The 22,118-nt window shown below is 35.6% G+C and overlaps 1 protein-coding gene across 9 annotated transcripts in view; it reads right to left on the reverse strand.

Annotated features, from left to right (window-relative positions):
• The window catches only part of LOC129750787 (protein still life, isoform SIF type 1-like), a 597,153-nt gene that overhangs the window by 405,307 nt on the left and 169,728 nt on the right, over positions 1 to 22,118 (reverse strand). For 8 of the 9 annotated variants that reach the window (XM_055745850.1, XM_055745854.1, XM_055745849.1 and 5 more), the window contains 6 exons: positions 20,451 to 20,649; positions 20,226 to 20,372; positions 13,761 to 14,123; positions 13,457 to 13,685; positions 13,177 to 13,399; positions 12,898 to 13,114 (listed from right to left, as the gene is read on the reverse strand). In XM_055745850.1, coding sequence (XP_055601825.1) covers positions 12,898 to 13,114; positions 13,177 to 13,399; positions 13,457 to 13,685; positions 13,761 to 14,123; positions 20,226 to 20,372; positions 20,451 to 20,649 — 1,378 coding nt within the window. The remainder of the gene's footprint in view (positions 1 to 12,897; positions 13,115 to 13,176; positions 13,400 to 13,456; positions 13,686 to 13,760; positions 14,124 to 20,225; positions 20,373 to 20,450; positions 20,650 to 22,118) is intronic. The other variant, XM_055745852.1, reaches the window with a different exon arrangement.

The following is a 22,118-nucleotide window of genomic DNA, read 5'->3' on the forward strand; positions in this document are numbered from 1 at the left end:
TTGTGGCTGAAGCTTCATTTCATAATTAATATAAAATGGATTGCATCAAGGGATACAAACCCGAAGTTTAATATGTGTCAATCAGGGTGACTTCACTCTCACATCTTAAACCTACTTCGATAGCGATGGTATGTCCTCCCCTTCGCCCAACGCTTCAATCGTAAGCATACCATCTCATGTTCTTTCATGCCGTTCGTGCTCAGGAAGCCAGACAAATCTAGCGAAACATTTCAAAAGAGCGAATCTGCCAAATGTAAACAAATCGAGCTAATGGTCAACCTGGATGGGGGCGAAACTAGAAAATATCCTTAATTTACCGAAAAAAGTAAAAGCTGTTTATGTATATCCAACGAACAGTAAGTGAATATAATGTACATTTCTTGATTTATTTTTTCAAAAGACATACACCGTCTTAGCCGATTTAGGCTTTACAGACTGAATAAATGACGTGGACAACTTAAGATTAACATTCAACACCCAGTACCGAGATGGGAATCGAACCCATGCCATCAGTGGACCAGCGATTACCGTCTTACCACGCTAACCACTCGACCACCGAGACGTATGTAAAATCAACATAAAGTGATTTGTTTTTTAAATAGGATTTGATTAGACGATCTGAAATTTCAAACGTAATTTTCTCGTTTCGAATTAATTGCTAGTTAGCTTCATAAATTTTCTTAAATGACATAATTGAAACAATTGGAAAAATAACAATATTGACAATTTAGACTAAAATGACCTAAAAGACAAAAATAACAAAAAATGTAAAATTGAAAAAATACACAAATGAATTGAAATGAAATATTTGACGAAATTGACAAATATGACAAAATAGAAAAAAATACAAAAATTACTTAAATAACGAAAAAAAACATAGATTTATTTATTTCACATAACAATATTCATACAATTTAAAACGGTGTCATTGAGAAAATTACAAAAGTGACAAAAAAATTTTACACTTTTGACGACAATAGCAAAAGCTACAAAAATTGGCAAAATGTATGAAATTGAAAAAATTAAAATAAAAACTGACAAAAAGTTCCTGAATGCCAAAATTGAAAAATGTTAACAACAAAAAGCAATAACAAATATTACAAGAATGACATTCATGACAGATTTTAAAATAAATTCATATTAATCCAAATGAACAAAAATAAAAAAAAATCGATTTTGACAAACTTCTAAATTAGAGAAATTGACAAAAATAAAATAATTGAAAAACTGTAAAAAATTACTAAATTGACAAAATGGATAAAAATGCTAAAGTCGATGAAATAGAATTAATCGACAAAATTGACCAAATAGACTAAATAGAAAAATTAATAACAGAAAAAAAATTATTAAATTTGACCAAATTGATGAACATGTTAGTATGACAAAAATGACAAAAGTGGCGTGAATGACAAACATTTTCGGTCTTGATCTTAATTGACAAATTACGACAGTCGACAATAATAACAAAATGGTCTAAAATTAAAACAAATTGTCCGGTTATTGGCTCCGATGACGTGATCTACAGGGATAATTTTATTCAGCATAGGGGAGAATGAGGATACTTGATCCCTGGGGATACTTGATTGCTTAGCTATATCTCAAAATTGGAATGTCTTACAAAAACCAAATGTTCTAGAAAAATGTGCCAAAATAAGCAAAATAACAATGCTTGCAGTTTGAAAATTTTTAACAAAATAATTGTTTGAGTTATTGAACTTTGTTTGAAAAATTTCACAAAATGTAACTTGAAGATCTTTATTCATCACTTTAAAATGTTCCTTACATGGAAAAATTATGAAAAAAAAAATTTAATCCAATATATCAATCGTTCGAGCGTAATATGAACTTCATAATGCCATATTTTCAAAGCAATGGAAAACTCTCAACTTTATTCAGAAGATGTTTTCTAAAGTGTTGATTATGGGTACAATTGATTCCTAGTGTTAAAAACGGCATATTCTTCTTCTGAATTGATCGTTATCATTGCTGATAACAAAATTCATAATATTTATCCAAAAACTCAAATTTATCAAACAATTGTCTGAAGAAAAGGGCTTAAATAATTAATTTTCTCTAAATTATAAAAAATAGCGCCATTAAGTATACAATACTAAAAGCTTTTAAACAAAGTTATAGAATTTTCTACTTCTGTCTGTCAGCTATAAATTGTGAAATGAGAACAAACATGACCAAAATAGTCAATTTACATTCTATCTTGAGGTTTTGTTTGATTTTTAAACAAAGATTAGGGCTTCCTGAATAAAAGATCAAGTTTCCTTCAATAGGGGATCAAGTCTCCCCTAGCTTCAGAAAAATCGGAATTTTTTTACTCCCACGAAAATGCTAGAAGCTCACCAACGGATTCAAGTATCGTTCCAATTTTCGGAGCATAGAAACTTGAAGTTACAAGCTGTCAGAAAATGTAAAAGATAGCGAGTTGCTAAATTTTTCCGATAAGATATGGCGAAAATAAGAAAAGGGAATCAAGTATCCCCACTCTCCCCTACTCTTTTAAAAGTATGTTGAAATATATTGGAAAATTTCGAAACTGTATGAAAACTAAATTTTTCAAAAATCGATCCTCAAATCTCAACTTTTGCCCACCTCCTTCCCTCTTCCCTCTAATCGTCAAAATTAATTCAGATTGTATTCTAACGGGGTTTTTCGAAACTAATTGCATGCAAGCCAAGAAGCTGCTCAGCGATGATGTATAAGTATAAGGCGGTAACAACGCCTGTATTTCGTTTTTAAATATGCAATACAGGCCCGTGCGAAGGACCTGTTCACGCGGGGGGTTTTCAAAATTCCAATTTAGTAAAAAATAATAATAAAACCAAAAATTCACAATTAACAAGAAAATGAATTCATAACCATATTCTTACTCATGATTATCACACAAACTCGAAAAATTATATACCGTCAACTGGGGCAACATGCAACAATTTTCAACTTCAATGGCTTCTAAAATCTTAATGCTTACAGATAATCATACCTCTTGTACATCAAAAGTTTTAAGGTAGATGGGTCACCAAACTGACGTAGTCAGAAAAATTATTGGTATCACCAGTTATTTTTTAATTTACAAAAACATGTGATTTTCACCCTACTAAAAAAAAAAGGGTAAGTTGCAACAAACTCTGTAATTTATGAAAAATCAAATGAAAACGATTGAAAATTCATAGTTTTTGATACATTTGTGATATTATAACGCATAAAGCACCAATTGCAGTAAATTTTGGTTTTGTTCGAATTAAATTTTTAATTTTTTCTGATAAAAATGTTTTTAAGAAAAAAGTGTTAACCTTCTGCATACATTTAGGGGTAAAAAATACTACATAATATTCTATTACCTCAAATCATGAATATAAATCTAGGAATGGATGAAATTTTAATGTTAACTCACGCATAATGCAAAACAATCATATCCATGCATATGGAAACGCGATTTATCAGATTTAGTTCCGATTTGCATTTTGTTGCATTTTACCCCAGACGGGTAACTGAATTATAAAAATATTTATTTAAAAAAATTGAGTGATTGTTCGAAAAATACTTCCACATGATCAATGTTGGTATAGGATGAGAAAACCAGTATAAAGTTTGTAGGTAATATTATCAAGCCAATCCGTCATACTGGGTTAAGTTTTTTACGGCACCGAAAAATGTTAAAAATTGTACAATCATTTCTCGATTTTTCAAATTTTATATGAAAATCAAAAACTTAAAAAAAATTATCTTAGGATTCAAGAAACTATGTCATCATCATTTTGTAATCATTAAAAGATAACTTTATCTCATTACATTAAATAAAAAATTGAATCTGTGTGGTGTTATATAAATGTTGCATTCAACCCCGCTGTTGCATGATGCCCCGTTTGACGGTATTGTACTGAAAAAATAATCAAAATTTTTCAAAACAAATCACAATAAAAGTTTCAAATCAATGATATTTATGGTAAGTCATTGAAAAATTTTCCAAAATAATGTTTCTTTAGCTGAACTAGAAATTTGCTTCAAAATAATTTTTAACTATTCATCATAATTGATCTTAATCATCTTAATAATTCTTTTCTTCATTTCAAACTGAAGGTTTGTTTGAAAAATTCCGCTATAGTGTTTTGAATTTGAAAAAAAAAATCGCGATTTGAAATGTGAATTTTTGATTAGGAAAAAAAATCAAGTTTATATTTTCAGAATAAAAAAAATCAATATTTTAAAAACTAGACAAACTAATCGAAAATATTGATTAAAATTTAAATAGCTTGTCTTTAAAATTCGGTATATTTATTTCAAAATTAAAAAAAAAACTTTACAGTAAAATTTGATTAAATAAATTGAAAATTAAAAAAAAATCCAATGAACACGACTTACCATTAAAAAAACTAATTTATTGAATTTAATTGATAACTCAACGAAACAGCATTTAAGTGCTGATGTTTTAAACATTGATTTGGTAGATTTTAGAGTATTGAACTCGAATCTTTTGTCAAATTTGAACTATCACATTTAGTTTTGATTATATGAACTTTTAAAACGTGTCAGTTTTGAGTGAAATCAATCATTGATAACTGTTTAATTATCAAACCTGCATTTAAGAAAAATCTGATTCTGATTTCGTTTATTATATTCCATTCAAATAAAAAATAATATTTTGATGAACATGATGCATGTTCTTAAAAAGTAATATTCAATAGTTTTAAAACTTGGGAAATATATCATTACAAGTAATTTTGACATTATTGCCAGAACCAAACTCCATTTGGTTTAAAACTTCTTTACAAATTCGTTAAATGAGAAAACGTAAACATATAGAAAACTTCTGTAACTTTTATCGCAGAACTCAAAGTGACTTGAAGTCTTGATGAAAGTTGATGATTGATTCAAATCTTTTATTTCAAAATGAAATGTTTTTGTTTTCAAGTTTTGCTTTTTTAAATATTTTGAAAAGTTATTTCAATAACAAAAACTGGTAGAAAAATTGCAAACTTAGATTCAGGGCACTCAAATTAGTCAATATTACGTTTTAAATTCATTGCACCTCGGAAAAATGTAAATTTTTTGGCATTGTGTAGTTAATCAAAATCTGCTCAAATGTGATGCTGAGAAAAACAAAAACAATATTAAATTGAGACTGAAATTTGTTTCTTAAGCAAAATTTCATATTAGCATAACATTTTTAAAGACATAAATGATTCTATTTCAATCAAATTTTAAAAAATTAGGTAAAAGGTATGAGATTTTAGATTTTTTTTTTGCTTATTCTGTGAGAGTAAAACGCTTGTTACATGGTTTCCAAGTGGTCGATGTATAAGATGAGTGTTCGATTAATTAATTTTGAAGTTAAAATGGTTCGTTTCAAACTCTGTTCTTGTTAAGTAACACTTCTACACTTCTACATTCAAGAGTTAATTCCCGAAAGAGCCGGATTTCAGACTTGCTTGTTAACACTTATTTTTAAACACCTTTCAATGTGTATTTTTTCGATAGTACGGTGAAAATTTTACTTGGAAAAAATCTCCATGGGGGGTTAAACCCCTAAACCCCTCGCTCCCGTTCGCCCGGCCTTTATGCAATACATATATGCTAGATATTATTTCCATGAATCGTCATTCGTTAAAATTCTTTGATCAACGCCAACGTCAAAGTTCTTTGATCAATCCAACGACCAGTGCAAAGGTTCAAATTTTACTTTCTCATAGAGTGATTTTCAATAAAATATTTTTAATGCTTAAAAGCACCTGTTTTAACAATTATTTGGTTATTAGGTTTTGTTTTGTTCTAGCACATTATTGCAGAATCAAGTGTGTTAATTCACTCAAATTTCGTGGAAGATATTAAAGCTGATAAATTATAATTGTTTGATAAAAGGTTGTTCGAAAAAATTGTCAAAATAACAGAACAAAATTTTTATATGTGTGCATTGTTCAAAATTATTAATTCCAACAAAGTTAGCAGACTGGCAATGAATAATCTAGCTGGTGTAACAATACTGATAAAATTGACAAAATTTACCAAACTGACTTCATCGACAAAAATGACAAAATGATGAAATTGACAAAATTAACAAATTATATTAACAAAATTGATGAAACAGAAAAAAACTGTCCAAATAAACTATTTTGACCATATTATCGAAATTGACAAAATTAAAAAAAAAAAAACAAAATCGACAAAATTTACAAAATTGACAAAAGAGACAAAATTGATAAAATAAACATTCACATAATTGACAAAATTGGTAAAATTAAAAAAAAACTGAATAAACTAAAAAATGACCAAATTTACAAATTTAAAGAATTGACTTTATTTACAAAATCAACAAAATTGACAAAATGGAATGATATTTACAAAACTTATTGACAAAATTGATTAGACTGACAAAAAGGTTCAAATTAACAAAAATGTTCCAATTTTGACAATTTTGACAAATTTAATAAATTTTTTTTTTTCCTTGTTGGGTTCCTACCACTGCGACCAGATGTTAGATCTTTTGTGGTTTGTCCCCTGTTTAATGTGGCTAATCAAGATAGATCACTCTGATTGATTTCAACAGTGTCACTTTCTTGTTGTTTAGCATTTTCCCAATCTGGAAGAACTACACGAATGAAGTTGACAACCTTCTTGGAACTTATAGAATATATTTCGGAAGGATCCAATATACCTTTTCCGAGTAGTTTTGTTCTTTTTGATATAAGACAAGGGCAATCACACAGAAGATGCTCAGATGATTCCTTCTCAGCCCTGCAAAATCGGCATACGTCTGAATGACTCTTGCCTATTAGTTTTAAGTGATAAAGACATTCACAGTGTCCTGTTATTAGTCCTGTAAATGTTTTTAGGTCTTTTTGAGATAATGCTAGAATTTTTTTCGATTTGTAAACATTAGGAACAATCAAACGCTTTGATTGTCTTGCTCCTAAAATGTTCTTCCAGTTTGTTTCAACCATTCGTTTTTCAATATTTTTGAATTCCATTTTTAGAAAGCAGCGAGAGACGCCGCAGAAGGGTTCAGGACCTAAAAGCGGTGTTGAGGAGCCCTGTCTAGCTAGCATGTCAGCTTTTTCATTACCCTCAACTCCACAGTGTCCTGGTACCCAATATAAAGTAACTGAATTATTTTGAGCAAGTTTTTCAAGTGCCTCAATACATTCCCAAACTAATTTTGATGAACATTTCATTGACTTTAAAGATTTAAAGATTTAAAATTAATAAAGTTGACAAAAATGATGAAATGACAAAAACGACAAGAATGTAAAAAAATACAAAAATGACTAAAATGACTAAATGACAAAAATGCCAAAAATTAGAAAGACATCTTTTTTTCTTAAGTTGCATCCAATATTTTTATACCACTTATATTTTATAGATATAAGGTTATAATGTCATAGAAACGGTATCATACAAGATATTCCAGGATTCAGTAATTCAAAAATCTCTTATTTTTTGCAAATTATGTTACTTATATGAAAATTAGGAATATTCAAAAAACTTTTATACTTTAAACAAATTTGAATTTTAATTTCTTGAATTCATTCAGGATTTACTGCGTTCGAAATTCTTAAATCGAATTTAATTTGAAATTCGCAATAAATAATTACGAATGGAATATAGCTTACAACAAAGTACTTTTTTTTTGTACGGGACTTTCATCCTCTGAGATGGTTCATCCCTAACAACAAATTACTTAAACATTTTGTGGTATACAAACAGTAATCAATGTGCACAAAATTTAGTTATAGTTCAAGAATATTTTTAAAGAAATTTTATAATAGTCATGTAAGTCCCTTAACCTCCAGGAGATTAACAGTATTTGATTGAAATGAAATATCTCGGTGCCACCTCAGATAACACGGCAAATGTTAATGTACAGTAGAACCTCACTTTTCTCAGCTCCGGTTATCCGAGCTGCCGCGTTATCCGAGCCGCTATTTTTATTTACAATCCATTTAAAAATGGGTTTTACCATCGCGATATATAGTTGAGCTATAAAATCGACGTTTTTGGCAAATTTAAAGTTTAAAATTGTGAGAAACGTGTCGATTAAATCTATATATCTATATATATAAAAAGCAATTATCTGTATGTTTGTTTGTTTGTTTGTTTGTTTGTTTGTCCTCTATAGACTCAGCCGTCTTAAGAGCTAGAGATCTGAAATTTGGCATGGATGCTCATTAGGACCAGGAAAGATGAAAAATGTTTTTAGATTTTTGGACGAACCCTTCTGAAGGGGGTCGTCCATACAAGACAAATATTGTTTTCACGTTATTGACGTTATTTTCCGTCGGATTGTAATGAAAATTTGCACATGAGTGTTTTAAGAGACGAGCAATCGATTACAGTTATCAAATTTAGGGTCAGGGGTCGGCCAAAGGGGTCGTCCATATCAACTGATTAATGTTTTTGCGATATTGGCGTTATTATACACCAGATTGTGATGAAAATTTGCACATGAGTGTTTTGAGAGACGAGCAATCGATTACAGTTATTTAGGGATTAAGGGAAAGGGGTCGGCAAAAGGGGTCGTCCATATCCACTGATTTATGTTTTTGCGATATTGGCGTTATTATACAACGGATTGTGATGAAAATTTGTACATGAGTGTTTTGAGAGACGAAAAATCGATTACAGTTATCAAATTTAGGGTCAGGGGTTAGCCAAAGGGGTCGTCCATATTCACTGATAAATGTTTTTGCGATATTGGCGTTATTATACATCGGATTGTGATGAAAATTTGCACATGAGTGTTTTGAAAGACGAGCAATCGATTACAGTTATCAAATTTAGGGTTTGAGATCGGCAAAAGGGGTCGTCCATATCCACTGATTAATGTTTTTGCGATATTGGCTTTATTTTACATTGGATTGTGATGAAAATTTGCACATGAGTGTTTTGAGAGACGAATAATCGATTACAGTTATCAAATTTAGGGTCAGGGGTTGGCCAAATGGGTCGTCCATATTCACTGATTAATGTTTTTACGATATTGGTGTAATTATACACCGGAATGTGATGAAAATTTGCACATGAGTGTTTTGAAAGACGAGCAATCGATTTCCAGTTTTGAATTGCGGATCAGAAGTCGGCTGAAGGAGTCGTCCATACCCAACTTTAATGTTTTTGCGATTTTGACGTTATTCTACATTGGATTGAGATGAAAATTTCCGCATAGGAGTTTTGAGGGACGCTTTTTTGCTTTCAGGTTTCAAATTTTGAATCAGGGGTCGGCAAAAGGGGTTATTATCGGTTCACTGTTTTTACGATATTCTCTTGATTGAGCATAGAATTGTAATGAAAATTGGCACATGGGAGTTTAACAGAAAAGATAATTGATTTCAGGTGTCAAGTTTTGAATCGTGGTAAAAAAAAGGCCGTCCATGTTAGTTGCTCACTGTTTTCGCGATATTGTCGTGATCATGCATCGGATTGAGATGAAAATGTTCAGATGAGGGTTATAAACTACGAGTAATTGACTCCAGGTAGCATGTTCCGTGTCAAGGGTCGGCGAAAGGGGCGTCTATATTCACTGTTCACTGTTTTCAAGTTTCTGACGTTATTTTACATATAATTTGAAAAGAAAAAATGGCACAAGGGAGTTTTGAGGAACGTAAAATTGGTTTCAATTATCGAATTTCGGGCCATGGGACAGAAAAAGAGGGTTTCATTGAAAGTTGAGTATTTTGTGCAATAATTTTGTTGGAGGCAGTTAATTGATACCAATTTAAGTGTGAAGGTCAAGCAAAAAGGTCGTGCACATAAACAAATAGTACATGTTTCTGCTATAATGTCTAGATTTTGCAACCGATCGAGAAGAAATCACTCTCACATAAATTTAAATAAAAAGCCAATCAACCGTTTAATTTGAATTTCAAGTAATAGTAATAGTAGCGACTTTAAACACTGTTGAATTTTTTCCCCAAAATTGTCGAAAGAATGTTTCGAATTCATTTTTTAAACTCATTTTGATTTAAAGCGAAACGAAGTTCGTACGGGATCAGCTAGTGTATTATAAAAAGTAATTTCTGTATGTTTGTTTGTTTGTTTGTCCTCTATAGACTCAGCCGTCTTAAGAGCTAGAGGTCTGAAATTTGGCATGGATGCTCATTAGGACCAGGAAGGATGAAAAATGTTTTCAGATTTTTGGATGACCCCTTCTGAAGGGGGTCGTCCATACAAGACAAATATTATTTTCGCGATATTGACGTCACTTTTCGTCGGATTGTGTTAAAAATTTGCACATGAGTGTTTTGAAAGACGAGCAATCGATTTCAGGTATCAAATTTTTTGTAAGGGATCAGCCAAAGGGGTCGTCCATATTAACTTTTCGCTGTTTCTGCGATTTTGACATTATTATACATCGTATTCAGATGAAAATTGGTACACAAGAGTTTTGAGGGACGGGCAATCGATTTGAGGTATCAAATTCAGTGTGAGAGGCCGGCAAAAGGGGTCATCCATATCAACTTTTCAATATCTTAGTGATATTGACGTTTGTATACATCGGATTGGGATGAAAATTTACAAATAGGAGTTATTAGGGACAAACAATTCATTTCACTTATACAAATTGAAAACAGGGGTCGGCCAAATGGGTCGTCCATATTAACTATTTACTGTTAATGCGATATTGTCGTTTTAATACATCGGATTCAGATAAAAATTGGTATACGAGAGTTTTGAGGGACGAGCAATGGATTTCAGGTATTAAATTCAGTGTAAGGGGCCGGCAAAGGGGGTCGTCCATATTAACCTTCAAGTATTTTTGCAATATCGTCGTTATTGGACATCGGATTGGGATGCAAATTTGCACATGATAATTTTCGGGGACGGGCAATCGATTTCAGATGTCAAATATTTTGCCAGGGGTCGACGAATGGGGTCGTCCATATTAATTTATTTTTCACTGTTTTGACTGTTTATCACTGTTGACGTTATTATGCAATGGATTGCTTTAAAAATTTGCACACAAGAGTTTTGAGGGAAGGGCAACCAATTTCAGATATCAAATATTGTATAAGAAGCCACCGAAAGAGGTTTAACTATTTGGCAATAATTGCGTTGTTATGCAACGATCGAGTCTAAATTCATAGACGGGGTTTTTTTGGCACAGTCAATTGATTCCTGATTTCAAATTTAGTAGCAGTTGACAGAAAAAGTGATCGTCCAATATCAGTGCACCTGGAAAATGTTCGGCAATTGACTTTCATACAAACTGTTTATGAAAGTTCAAAGCGAAACGGAGTTCGTATGGGATCAGCTAGTAGGAAAATAAAATCCACGTAGGAACCGAGCTATGCGTCTGGATGATATACAATACCAGAGCAAAAGTACCGTCAAACGGGGCATCATGCAACAGCGGGGTTCGATGCAACATTTATATAACACTACATTGAATCAATTTTTAATTTAATGTTTTGTAATAAAGTTATCTTTTAATGATAACAAAATGATGATGACATAATTTCTCGCAACTTAAGCTAGTTGTCTTAAATTTTTTATTTTTATGTAAAATTTGAAAAATCGAGCAATAAATGTACAAATTTTTACATGTTTTGAAGTCGTAAAAAACTTTACCCAGTATGACGGATCGGCTTGATAAAATTGCCTACAAACTTTTTACAGGTTTCCTCATGTTATACTAACATTGTTGGTGTAAAAATATTTTTCGAACAATCACCCAATTTTTTTTAATGAATATTTTTAAAATTCAGTTAGGTGTCTGGGGTTAAATGCAACAAAATGCAAATCAAAGAAATTCCTTGTAAATCTCGTTTCCAAGTGTTGGAATATGAATGTTTTGCATCACGCGTTTGTAAACATTTAAATTTCATTCATCCAAACATTTATTTTTATGATTTCAGATTGTAGAATTTTTCGTAGTATTATTTAGCCCCTAAATGTATGCAGCATCCTTATTTTCAGAAAAAAATGTGAAAATTTGTTTTTAAGACCCGAAAACTACTGCAATTGGTGTTGTCATGCGTAATGGTCTTTAAGGCATCGCAAATATATTAAAAACTATGAATTTTCGTACGTGTTCATAAGATTTTTCATTAAAAACAAAGTTTGTTGCAAGTTACCCCATTTTCTAAAGAGGGTGAAAATCGCATGTTTTTAGAAAATTAAAAATAACTGAAGAAGCCAATAATTTTTTTAACTACGCCAATTTGATGCCCCAGCATCCTTAAAACTTTTGATGCATAAAGGATACGATTAACTGTGAACATAAGTTTTTTAGAAGCCATTGAAGTTGAAAATTGTTGCATGTTGCCCCAGTTGACGGTATAGGGTTTGTCACTGTACTTAGTTTAATCCGATGTTTAGTGAAATATACGAGCTGGTCTCTCCCCCGACTACCATCAAATTTTATAGAACGATTCCATTATTTATATGGAAAGTGTTGCAAGGTTTTATTGTAATTAAAAAAAATTGAAATCTTGGCTCATTTGATACTTTCGAAGTTTTCAAATCAGAAGAAATCTTAACACTTTTCTGAGAGCCTTTTTTAAATATGAATTTCAAAAATATTAATCTATATTTGCTAAACAAAAGTTGACTCGGGGAGTCATTTCGCTTATAGGGGAAAACTGTACAAGACGCACCAGTTAAGCATAATTGCTATTAACAGCAAGCCCAATCATCTTTGAACCAAATTGAAAGTTTGCGACAAATCAGGGATCAGTTTTTCGTCTTATCAAAAAGAAATAATTTGATAAAAACGCGATATTGATTATATTTTTGCATGTGAAACATGCGAGGTGGTCTCTCCCCCGACTACCTCGGGTAAGTCTGGTTCTGCTGTACATTGTTTTGCATACCATCCGGGCGCATAGCTCGATTTAAATATGGATATTGTGTCAACCTGATGACTGGGACAACGCAGTTTAACAGACTACTCACTTCTACGAATCGGATACGGACTTCGCTGGCTGGATCCAGGTAAACTTTCGGCCAGCTCCAAATTTTCCATGCTTTGCGATAGCAGCGCCTCGAACGTATGCAAACTGTACGATTCGGCATCCATTCCCTTGGCCAGGGTGTTGCGCAGATGCATTTCGTACTCTAGCAGCAGCCGCGATGTCGGTGATCCAGGCGTTGGCGTTACATTTGGCGGGTTCTGCAAACATAAGATAGTTTTAAGTATAAAACTTTATAGAAAGGACCTAAAAAGTAACTAACCTGATGATGATGCGAATGGCGGCCACTGCTCTGACGTCCGTACGGAGGCTGATCCTGATCGGAATTTCCATTGCTGGAACTGGGTGTCGTCGCGTAACACTGATTGTCGAACATAACATTGTCGGATGGTGGCGATCCTTCGACGCAATTTCGTTCCCGTTCCAACTCCAGATAGAGTCCACGGGAGCCATGCTGATGACCTCGGCCGATTTCATGCGACGATCTGTAAAATCGAGATTTGTACTCCTCTTGATACATATTTTAACTTATTGTCCATTACCTTGAACCAGAAAATCGGGAACTCTGACTGGCATTCCGTGAGATAGTGCCGTTATTGTTTAACATATGTGCATTGTGAATAATGTGCTGATGCGTATGTGGCGTGTTAGTTGCAGAGTTGTAGTAATTGTACCGTCGGCGTCCCATTTCCGGTGAAGTCACTGGGCTTTCGGCGCTTGGCATTGGCTTCAGCATTCGTTTCATTGTCGATGTGTCTGAAATGAGAGATACTGATCGGGATTCGGTTAAAATCACACCCCAGAAATTTCCGAAAGCCTTCTAGAACTAATAGATCAAATCCTTACCGACATTCATATCCTCGGTGCTCTTGGACTTGTTCCTCCTGGCTGCCTGATTGTTGTTTAGCATGTTGTGATGCATATCGTGCTGTTCCTTCGACATATCATCGCTGAAGTCTTTCGTCCTTGTTCCCGTTCCAGTCGATGTGGTTTTGGTCGAACGTTCCGTTTGCTGCAACGTTCCGCCAGCTTGAGTTCCTTCCGATTTTGACGTTTCTTCTCCGGTTCTTTGAGTTCCACTGTTGGAGTTCGCTTCATCCTGGCCGATCTGTGAACCGACGTGATTTTGCGATACTGACGAAGTGGTACCCGTCCCAACATTGGTCATCGTGCTGGTTTCCTGTGATTTAGTTTGCCGACCTCCAGATTCTGGAAAAAAAAGTAAAACATTGAACGAAATGTTATCTTAGGTAAATCTAATTTGAATCGATGTGTTAGCGTTTCAGATTCTGCGATAATAATAAAAAATAAGGAAGTATGATTTGTTCCGCAATCTCAGGTGATTAGTTACAGTATCATATTTTTCAATAATGATTGCATAATTACAGGCGGTTTACAAATCCTGGTCTAGTCAGAAGCTCTTTAGGGGCCGTTCTGACACCACGTGGACAGAAAACTAAGATTTTTGACCCCCTCATCCCCCTCCGTGGACAAGCGTGGACATTTGGCTAACCCCTACCCCCCTCCCCGGATGTCCACGTGGACAGATTTAAAAATGTTTTTATTTTAAAAACCTATAATTTGACAGCTAGAAAACACCACGGATTGCCTTTTTGTTATAGAAATGGCTGATTTTGTAAAAAAAGATTACCACTTTCCTGATACAAAAAAAATTAAAAATTTTAAATTTCTTTATTATCATATTTATCACTTGCTTTCAAGTAGCTGCTTATTGTTTAAACTTAAACTGGAAAGCTGTGCCATTTTAAGATTTTGATTCAAACATCTTAATATTTATTCACCTTTAGAAAATATTTTAAAAGTAAGTATGTCCACGTGGACATCACCCAAACCCCTACCCCTCTCTCCATGGACAAACAAGCGTGTGCATTTCCATACCCCACTCCCCCTAAGTTGTCCACGTAGTATGTGAACGGACCCATTATTTGAGTGTAAGGTAGGGATACCATACGTACTCTATTCAGTGTACATATACTCTTTTTCGATCGAAAAATGATCGTACTTTTTTTATATGAAATCTTGCAAATCAAGTTTACTATTTGATTAGCAGTACTTTTCAATAAGTGAAATTCGACAAATTAGAAAGTTGTACATCCGATTTTAAGACAGGCGTCATTCAGGCGTCGTAATAAATTGTGAAGACAATCATCGACTTTCAATATGCAATAAGCGCTAGAACAGTAGGCAATGATCACAACAACAATTTGCTTAAAAGACATGCACACAAATCGAGAAAAATGTTACGCCTTCATATAAAAAATTTCTCATGTTGTGGATGTTTTCTCAGAATACATTCGTGAATTTCTATATCTTCGAATAATCCAACAAAATTGACCCTTTGACTTTTCACTAAAAATCTACAAGAAAATCCAAAAAAGCTGAAAGAGGTAATTTTCAATTCGATTTAAGTTTTTTTAAATATCAACTGGTAAAAAAAAAGGTAACTGGTAACTAATTGACACTATTTGGATATCCTAGGTTTTCCCATTTCTTCTATTTTTTCAAAATTAAGTGAAATGAAATTTTTCCACATAATCATCAATAACTGAGTCTAAAGTAAAAATATCTTGAATCATTTTTCAACGTTAAAAAACCTACATGTTGAGTTTCTTATTGGGAAAAACTTGGTTTGATTTTGAACATTTCAAAAATAAGTAAAATGAAATTTCAAATTCTTGGAATACATATTTGTTTCGAAGGCTCTCAAACAAACACCATTCCTGATGAAATCAAAAAGTTGAGAACCAGCAGGTTGATTTAGGTGAGGGTTCAACTTTTTTCCTTGGTGAATATATAGTTTTGATGTAGTTTTTGTTGTATTTTCAGGTAATTTTTTTCATATTTTAAAAAAGGGACGTATTTCAAGAGTAAGCCTGTCTAGGACAAAAGACTAGAAACTCTATAAAATGGTAAAGTTTGAAGTAAAAAATAAAAGGGGAATAGTGCGAGGGCCTTAGGAATTGAATTTCATTTCAAATTTCTTATAATCATTGTTTTACTTCTGACAACCCTTTAGGTGTAGTACGTTCTGCCCATTAGTTTGGTCCTTCTTACCAACGGTGTGCTTTCTAGCTGTATAAGTTTTTTTTTATAAAAATGTCAAGTAAATCGAGTTTTAATTTTTGGAAAGACGTAATTCAGATCCCTTAACCTTCGTAATCGTTCAATTTCATTCTGAGATGGCTTAAAAGTGATAGGTACTAGAAGCTTAATAATCACTGCCAATTTTATTCTTTACCTTATTACCCTGGACTTTGATATTTTACGTTAACTGACACTGGGTACCCAACCCCGTTGAATGCTTTGGTCGCATGCGAGCTGAGATAGGGGGCTTCGTACGGGTCTGTTCTCCATGTTAGATGCGGAGTGTAACAGCATCTTGGTGGTGTTCGGGGCCAATAATAGCAACATCTACACGGTCCACTTGACGAATGGACGTACTTAGTACCTTTTCCAGCACCGCCTCCCACACAAGTACACCTGGAGATCACCGTACCAAACGCAGTTATAGATCGATCACTTCTTGGACATTATCGACATCAGGTCCTGTCGAGGCGCCACTATATGGTGATGATGAAGATGCGCCCAAAACTGTGCGAAGTGAACAACGTACGAAACCAACGCCCGCCTCGGTTAAATATCGCACTATCAAAGAAATCTTAGGCCGTGGCAGACTACGCGCAATTGCTCGAAAGCAAAGAACAAGCTTGAAGAACAGTCTCGAGGACTGTTGGGATACCATCAAGACAGCCATCAACAGCGTTGCGGAGAACGTCATCGGGCATGTGGAACAAACTCGACGGAGTGACTGGTTCGACGAGGAGTGTAGGAGGTTGATGAACAAAGAGAATGCCGCGCGGGTGGCAGTAGTGCAAAGAGGAACCCGTCGAAATGTGGGAGATCACCGACAGTGGAATTTCTCAGGAGAAAAAGCGCCGCCTGGAATAAGAGGAGCTTGAGCAGCTGCATCGTTCCCAAAAACCACGGAAGAACTTTCCCGCAAAGACTTCGTGCCGCAAGCCAAAATGTGCCAATATTTGGACGAAGGCGTCCTGATGGACAATCGTGAAGTAAGCAAAAGGTGGAAGCAGCACTTTGATGAACACCTGAACGGTGCACATACAGGAGATCAAGATGGCGGGGGAAGGTACATCGCCGGCGTAACCAACGACGAGCTGAGCCACTTCCAACGATGCGTGAAGTTGAGGAAGCCATTCTATCATTTAGATTAGATTTATGCATTTGGTACATCAATAGTGGGTTTTTGAGAGGGTGTACCCAGCGAGCAAATACATAGATGCTCTTTTAAAGGAACACATTGTTGTTGATGTTATTCAATTAGTTTTACATAATTTGAGTTAATAGTAGAAATAATTGTGCAGCACAGTTTTAACTCGATTAATGCTTAAGCGAAGTTGTGGTAGCGGCGGTTTGTTGAGGCAATGGTATGATGATGCGGTGGTATGTTGAGACGGTGGTATGATGAGGCGGTGGTGGTCTAGGAAGAGAGGTGATATATAAGAAGAAATATACAGATTTATAAGCGTGGCAATTGACTTGATTTAGTGGAGGTAGCGGCTAATGTGTTGCTTGCAGGATGAGGTCAGTTGTATTTTGAAGCGATGGATTGACGAGGTTTGCTTCAAATTTTCTGGAAGTCTGTTGTACACCGTGCTGCCGAAGTAGCTCAGCTTCCTTTTGCCAAATTCGGTAATGACTCTGGGTAGCCGGATGAGATTGGCCTGTCGCGATGCACGTCCCGATGCCACCCGTTACAGCACGGTATTGTGGTGTGTTTCTGGGCACGTCAGTATCCTATGTACGAACGTTATGCTGGGTGCTGGGTAGATCTGAGTCCTCGATGTCGTTGTATAGCAATACAGATGGGTACAGGTACCTCCTATGGACAGCTTTCAATGCTCGATTCTGCATGCATTGAAGTTCTCTCAGACGACTTCTGGCTGCGTTTCCCCATAGCGAGACCAGGTATTGCAGCCTCGAATGGAAGAGGGCAAAGTACAGCTTCTTCAACCACGCAGTCGGAACGAAGGACGAGACTTTCCAGAGGGCACGGCAAACTGGAGCTAACTTTTTTTTAGTTGCCCAATGTGTGCACAGGTTTTCGTCCAGTACTAGGCCCAGATATTTGAAGCCTTGACACGATGGATTTCAGCCATTGCTTATGCATGGCAATTCGGGAATCGGTCGACGTCCGGAGTTGAACAATATGTATGTTGTTTTTGTTGTGTTCAGAGAGAGCAGATTGCAGTTGAAATATTCGTTTAGGAGTAACAGGTCGCTATTCATTCAATGGGTTATTTGTATGGGATCGGGGCTGCTGTAGGAGATCAGGATGTCGTCGGCAAACAGGCGAGGTGTCCCTTGGAGTTGTAATTTTGAGAGGTCGTTTATAAACACCAGAAACATAGAAGGTCCTAGGTAGCTTCCTTGCGGAACCCCAATGGTAAGCATTTTGTTGTTGCTGTTAGTGCCACACCAAGAAACAAATTGTTGATGGTTTGAGAGGTAGTTTTCCAGCAAATGTTGGGCAAGTCCCCGTACCCCGTTTGTTTCTTGTTTTTTAGCAGTAGCTCATGATTGATGGTGTCGAACGCTTTCTTGAGGTCCAGAAAAAGTACACCAGCGTAGCGTCGGTTGCCGAGATCACAGTAAACCTCTTCCAAAAGTTCTCCGGTCGCGGTGAGTGTGTCGCATCCTTTCCTAAACCCGTACTGTCTGTTGGTTAATAGGTTTTGAGCTGCTAGGAAGTTCGTTAGTCTACTTGAAATCAGCTGTTCCAGTATTTTGTTTATCGTAGACAGGGTTGAGATAGGGCGGCAGTTGGGTGGGTTGGATTTGTCACCTGACTTTAAGATCGGTGTGACTCGTGCTATCTTGAGAGATTCCGGATAAGCTCCAGTCTCTATGATTTCGTTGAAGAAATCCTTGAGGGTCTGTGCGAAGGCTAGATGATGGGTTTTATTGTAGAAGCTGGTATATTGTCTGGCCATGGCGCCTTATTTGTGTTGAGATTGTTGATCAACACGACAATTTCCTCTACGGTTGCTAGCCTCATGAATAACGATGAAAAGTGAGATCTTAATGTACCAAATTTACAAATGTCCTTGTCGCTAATGAATTTCGAGGCCAAATTGTGTCCGATGTTGCAGAAAAAGTCGTTAAGGCAGTCCGCTGCTTGCAAGGGATCATTTATGGTTCTTCCGTCTACCAATAGACAGGTGTTGTTTGAGCTTTTGGGATTTCTACCTAAGATTTCATTTAGGACTTTCCCAGACTTTTTCGGAGTAGCAGTCTGCAAAAGTTTGAAGTAATAATTTTTTTTTGCACTGTTTCTTTTTTTCGTTGCGTTTCTTGGAGACCTGTTTCATTCGCCAGATGAATAGCAACAAGTCGGCTGGTAAGAATGGCATCGCAGCTGAATTCATCAAAATAGTGGTAGTATGCCACATCTACAAAAAAAGGCTACAAATTGGACTGTGAGAACTACCGAGCGATCATTGTCCTAAATGCCGTAGATAGCCTACAAAGTGCTATCTCGAATGCTACTCCGCCGTCTAACGCCACTAGCAAACAGAACGTGCAGGAGTACGGAGTATGGAGGCGAAGGATGAACCACGAGCTCACGCGACTCTACGGCGAACCCAGTATCCAGAAGGTGTCTTAAGCTGGACGGATATGCTGGGTAGGACATGTTGCGAGAATACCGGAAGACTGTCTTGCAAAACAGGTGTTCACTGCCAATCCGGCAGAAGATGGACGATGCGATCATCGTGAAAACCGAAAGATCGTTTGCGAATATTATACGACTAACAAGCAGAGATACCAATCTGGCGAGGAATCCGATAAGTTCAAAGATCCGACCAGGTGACATAATTCTTGTTCAGCAAAAAGGACAAGGTTAAATTATTTAAAAGAACGGCAGGTGCACCCTGTCAAGAAATCCTTGACATAATCTTAACTTAGTTATTATGAAGCTCAATGTTATTTCTTAAAAACATAAAAAATGTGGATGTACGTCATTAACAAACCCATGCCAGTAAATGGCATCGATCTTGTTGGAAAAAGCCAGCGAAAAAGTTGTGTTATGTTCAACTATCAATGAAAGGTTGTGGACAATAGCACAATCTTCTACTGATAACCTCAGAAAAGTAAATTAAATTAAGCGCCTTAAACATTAATGCTTCGTGGAAACGTTTAATTTAAAAGAAATTGTCATATGAAATAAAAAAAAAAGTACAAAACCGAATAATGTTACTTAACAAAACTTACCTTGAGTATTGATGGCGGATCCCTGAGTATTGTTAGCTCCAACATTGTCGTACAGTGAAGTGCTTGAGGTGGCCGTGGCAATCTTGTCACTCCTGAGCGTTTCCGTTTCCGTGGCACGATTGGTTGCCCGCGGTAGCGTTGATGATCCTTAAATGCACAAACAATCCATTAATGAAACCGGTTATGTCATGACATGTTCCATGTTCTCCCTTTTTTGACCCTCACCTCGATATCTTGGATCCTGCGCCCGGATGCGTGCATACTGCTCGGCTGTCATACAGGTGCACTGGGGCTCTCGGGCCCTCGACGGGCTAGCCGGGGTGCTGAGCGGTTTTCTCTTCGTCTTTACCTTGCCCTTCCCGGGTGGATCAAGTTTCAGTGAGTAGCTTGAGGAGGCCTTTCGTGAAAATTTGAAAGAAGGCGACTGTAAAACGTCGCACTATTATTAGGGGCAAATGAATGAGACGGGTGGACGGATTTGCGAGAGGAAGAACGGCGAGCGAATTCTGAGTGGGGTGGTGATCGTTAGCTGAAAAATGCTTGACGCTGTGTTGAGTTTTGCTTTTATTTTGATATACGAATGTTTAGCAGCGGATAGGGAATGGGATGTAGTAGAGAAGGTGCCAATTTGAGTGAATGTATTTAATTTTAGGGCTTGATATATAGCTCAGTTGGCAAGTGTGTTGTCTCCTGAGCCGATGTGCGCGAGTTCGAGCCCAGTAAACATCGAACACAGTTGTACCGGATAAGTTTTTCAAAAACGATCCGCCAACTGCAACGTTGATAAAGTCGCGAATGCCATAATAACGACTATAATCGAAACAAAAAAAAAGTATTGAATTTAAGAGGTCTCCAGTAGCTCAATTTCAACCCTCTAGTACCCATTTTTTTTTTAGCTTAGCTTAGCTTAGCTTGATTGACTACTCACATCCACCTGAATCATTGAACTCGAAATGCTGCATTACTAATTTTTACAAAATGATTTTCTTTGAAACAATGTATCCTTTTTTAATTATCAATCAATTATATCATTGCGTGTCTCTCATTTCTTACAATAAAAGCATTTCGAAAACCATGATCACAAGCGTGGCTCAGTAGAAATGATTCCACATCGCCAATGGTTGCTACTCCGTGATTGACCGAGGCCATCAATTTTGTCCAGAGGTCAAAAGAATGGTATCTGGGATTGACAGCACATTCACAATGTTCAAAACTGATGCTCTCTCTTTGAACATCAATAACGGCGCCGGCCACGTCCTAGTAGTCAATAGATAGAGAGATAAGAGAATATAAGAGAAAGGGATGATAGAATATAATATCATGCTTTAGGACCGAGGTCACCTCTGCATCCTAGCAAAACAAGTTTGGTTTGGAGGTTGGGGTGGTAGGATATGATCAGGAGACACTTTTGACTAGTGTGATGAAGTTTTTTTTTCTCGAAATTTATTTTACTATGAACTTGTTAACTGTTTCAAGTTAAGCCCTAAAAACACAATTAACTCAGCAATTTGATCGTAAAAACCTTCTTTCTTTCGTGAAATCGTTTAGTCGATTAAATAGTTAAACTGTAATGTTCAGAATTAATTTTGGTAAATGGTACGATCATAGGTTTTCTTACATCTTCAATGTTTTCTTTTTTTCAAGCCTTTATCAAAATCCAAGTTCTCTAACCTGCCTCTTGCAATGATGGACTATCTCCTCTTAAACTGGGGGACAGATATATAATAATTCTTAAGTAGCCCCATATTATAAAAGAACAGCTGCTAAGATGAAAAGACTAGACTAGCACAATTGTTAACAAAAATGTTCTGTTATCAGATATTTGATTTTGAAAATTTTTCAAATTTATGTATGTTAATTCCCGTTATTTGCGAAATAATTTTATACGATTCA

This window comes from Uranotaenia lowii, chromosome 3 (assembly GCF_029784155.1).
Source record: "Uranotaenia lowii strain MFRU-FL chromosome 3, ASM2978415v1, whole genome shotgun sequence".
NCBI lineage: Eukaryota > Metazoa > Arthropoda > Insecta > Diptera > Culicidae > Uranotaenia > Uranotaenia lowii.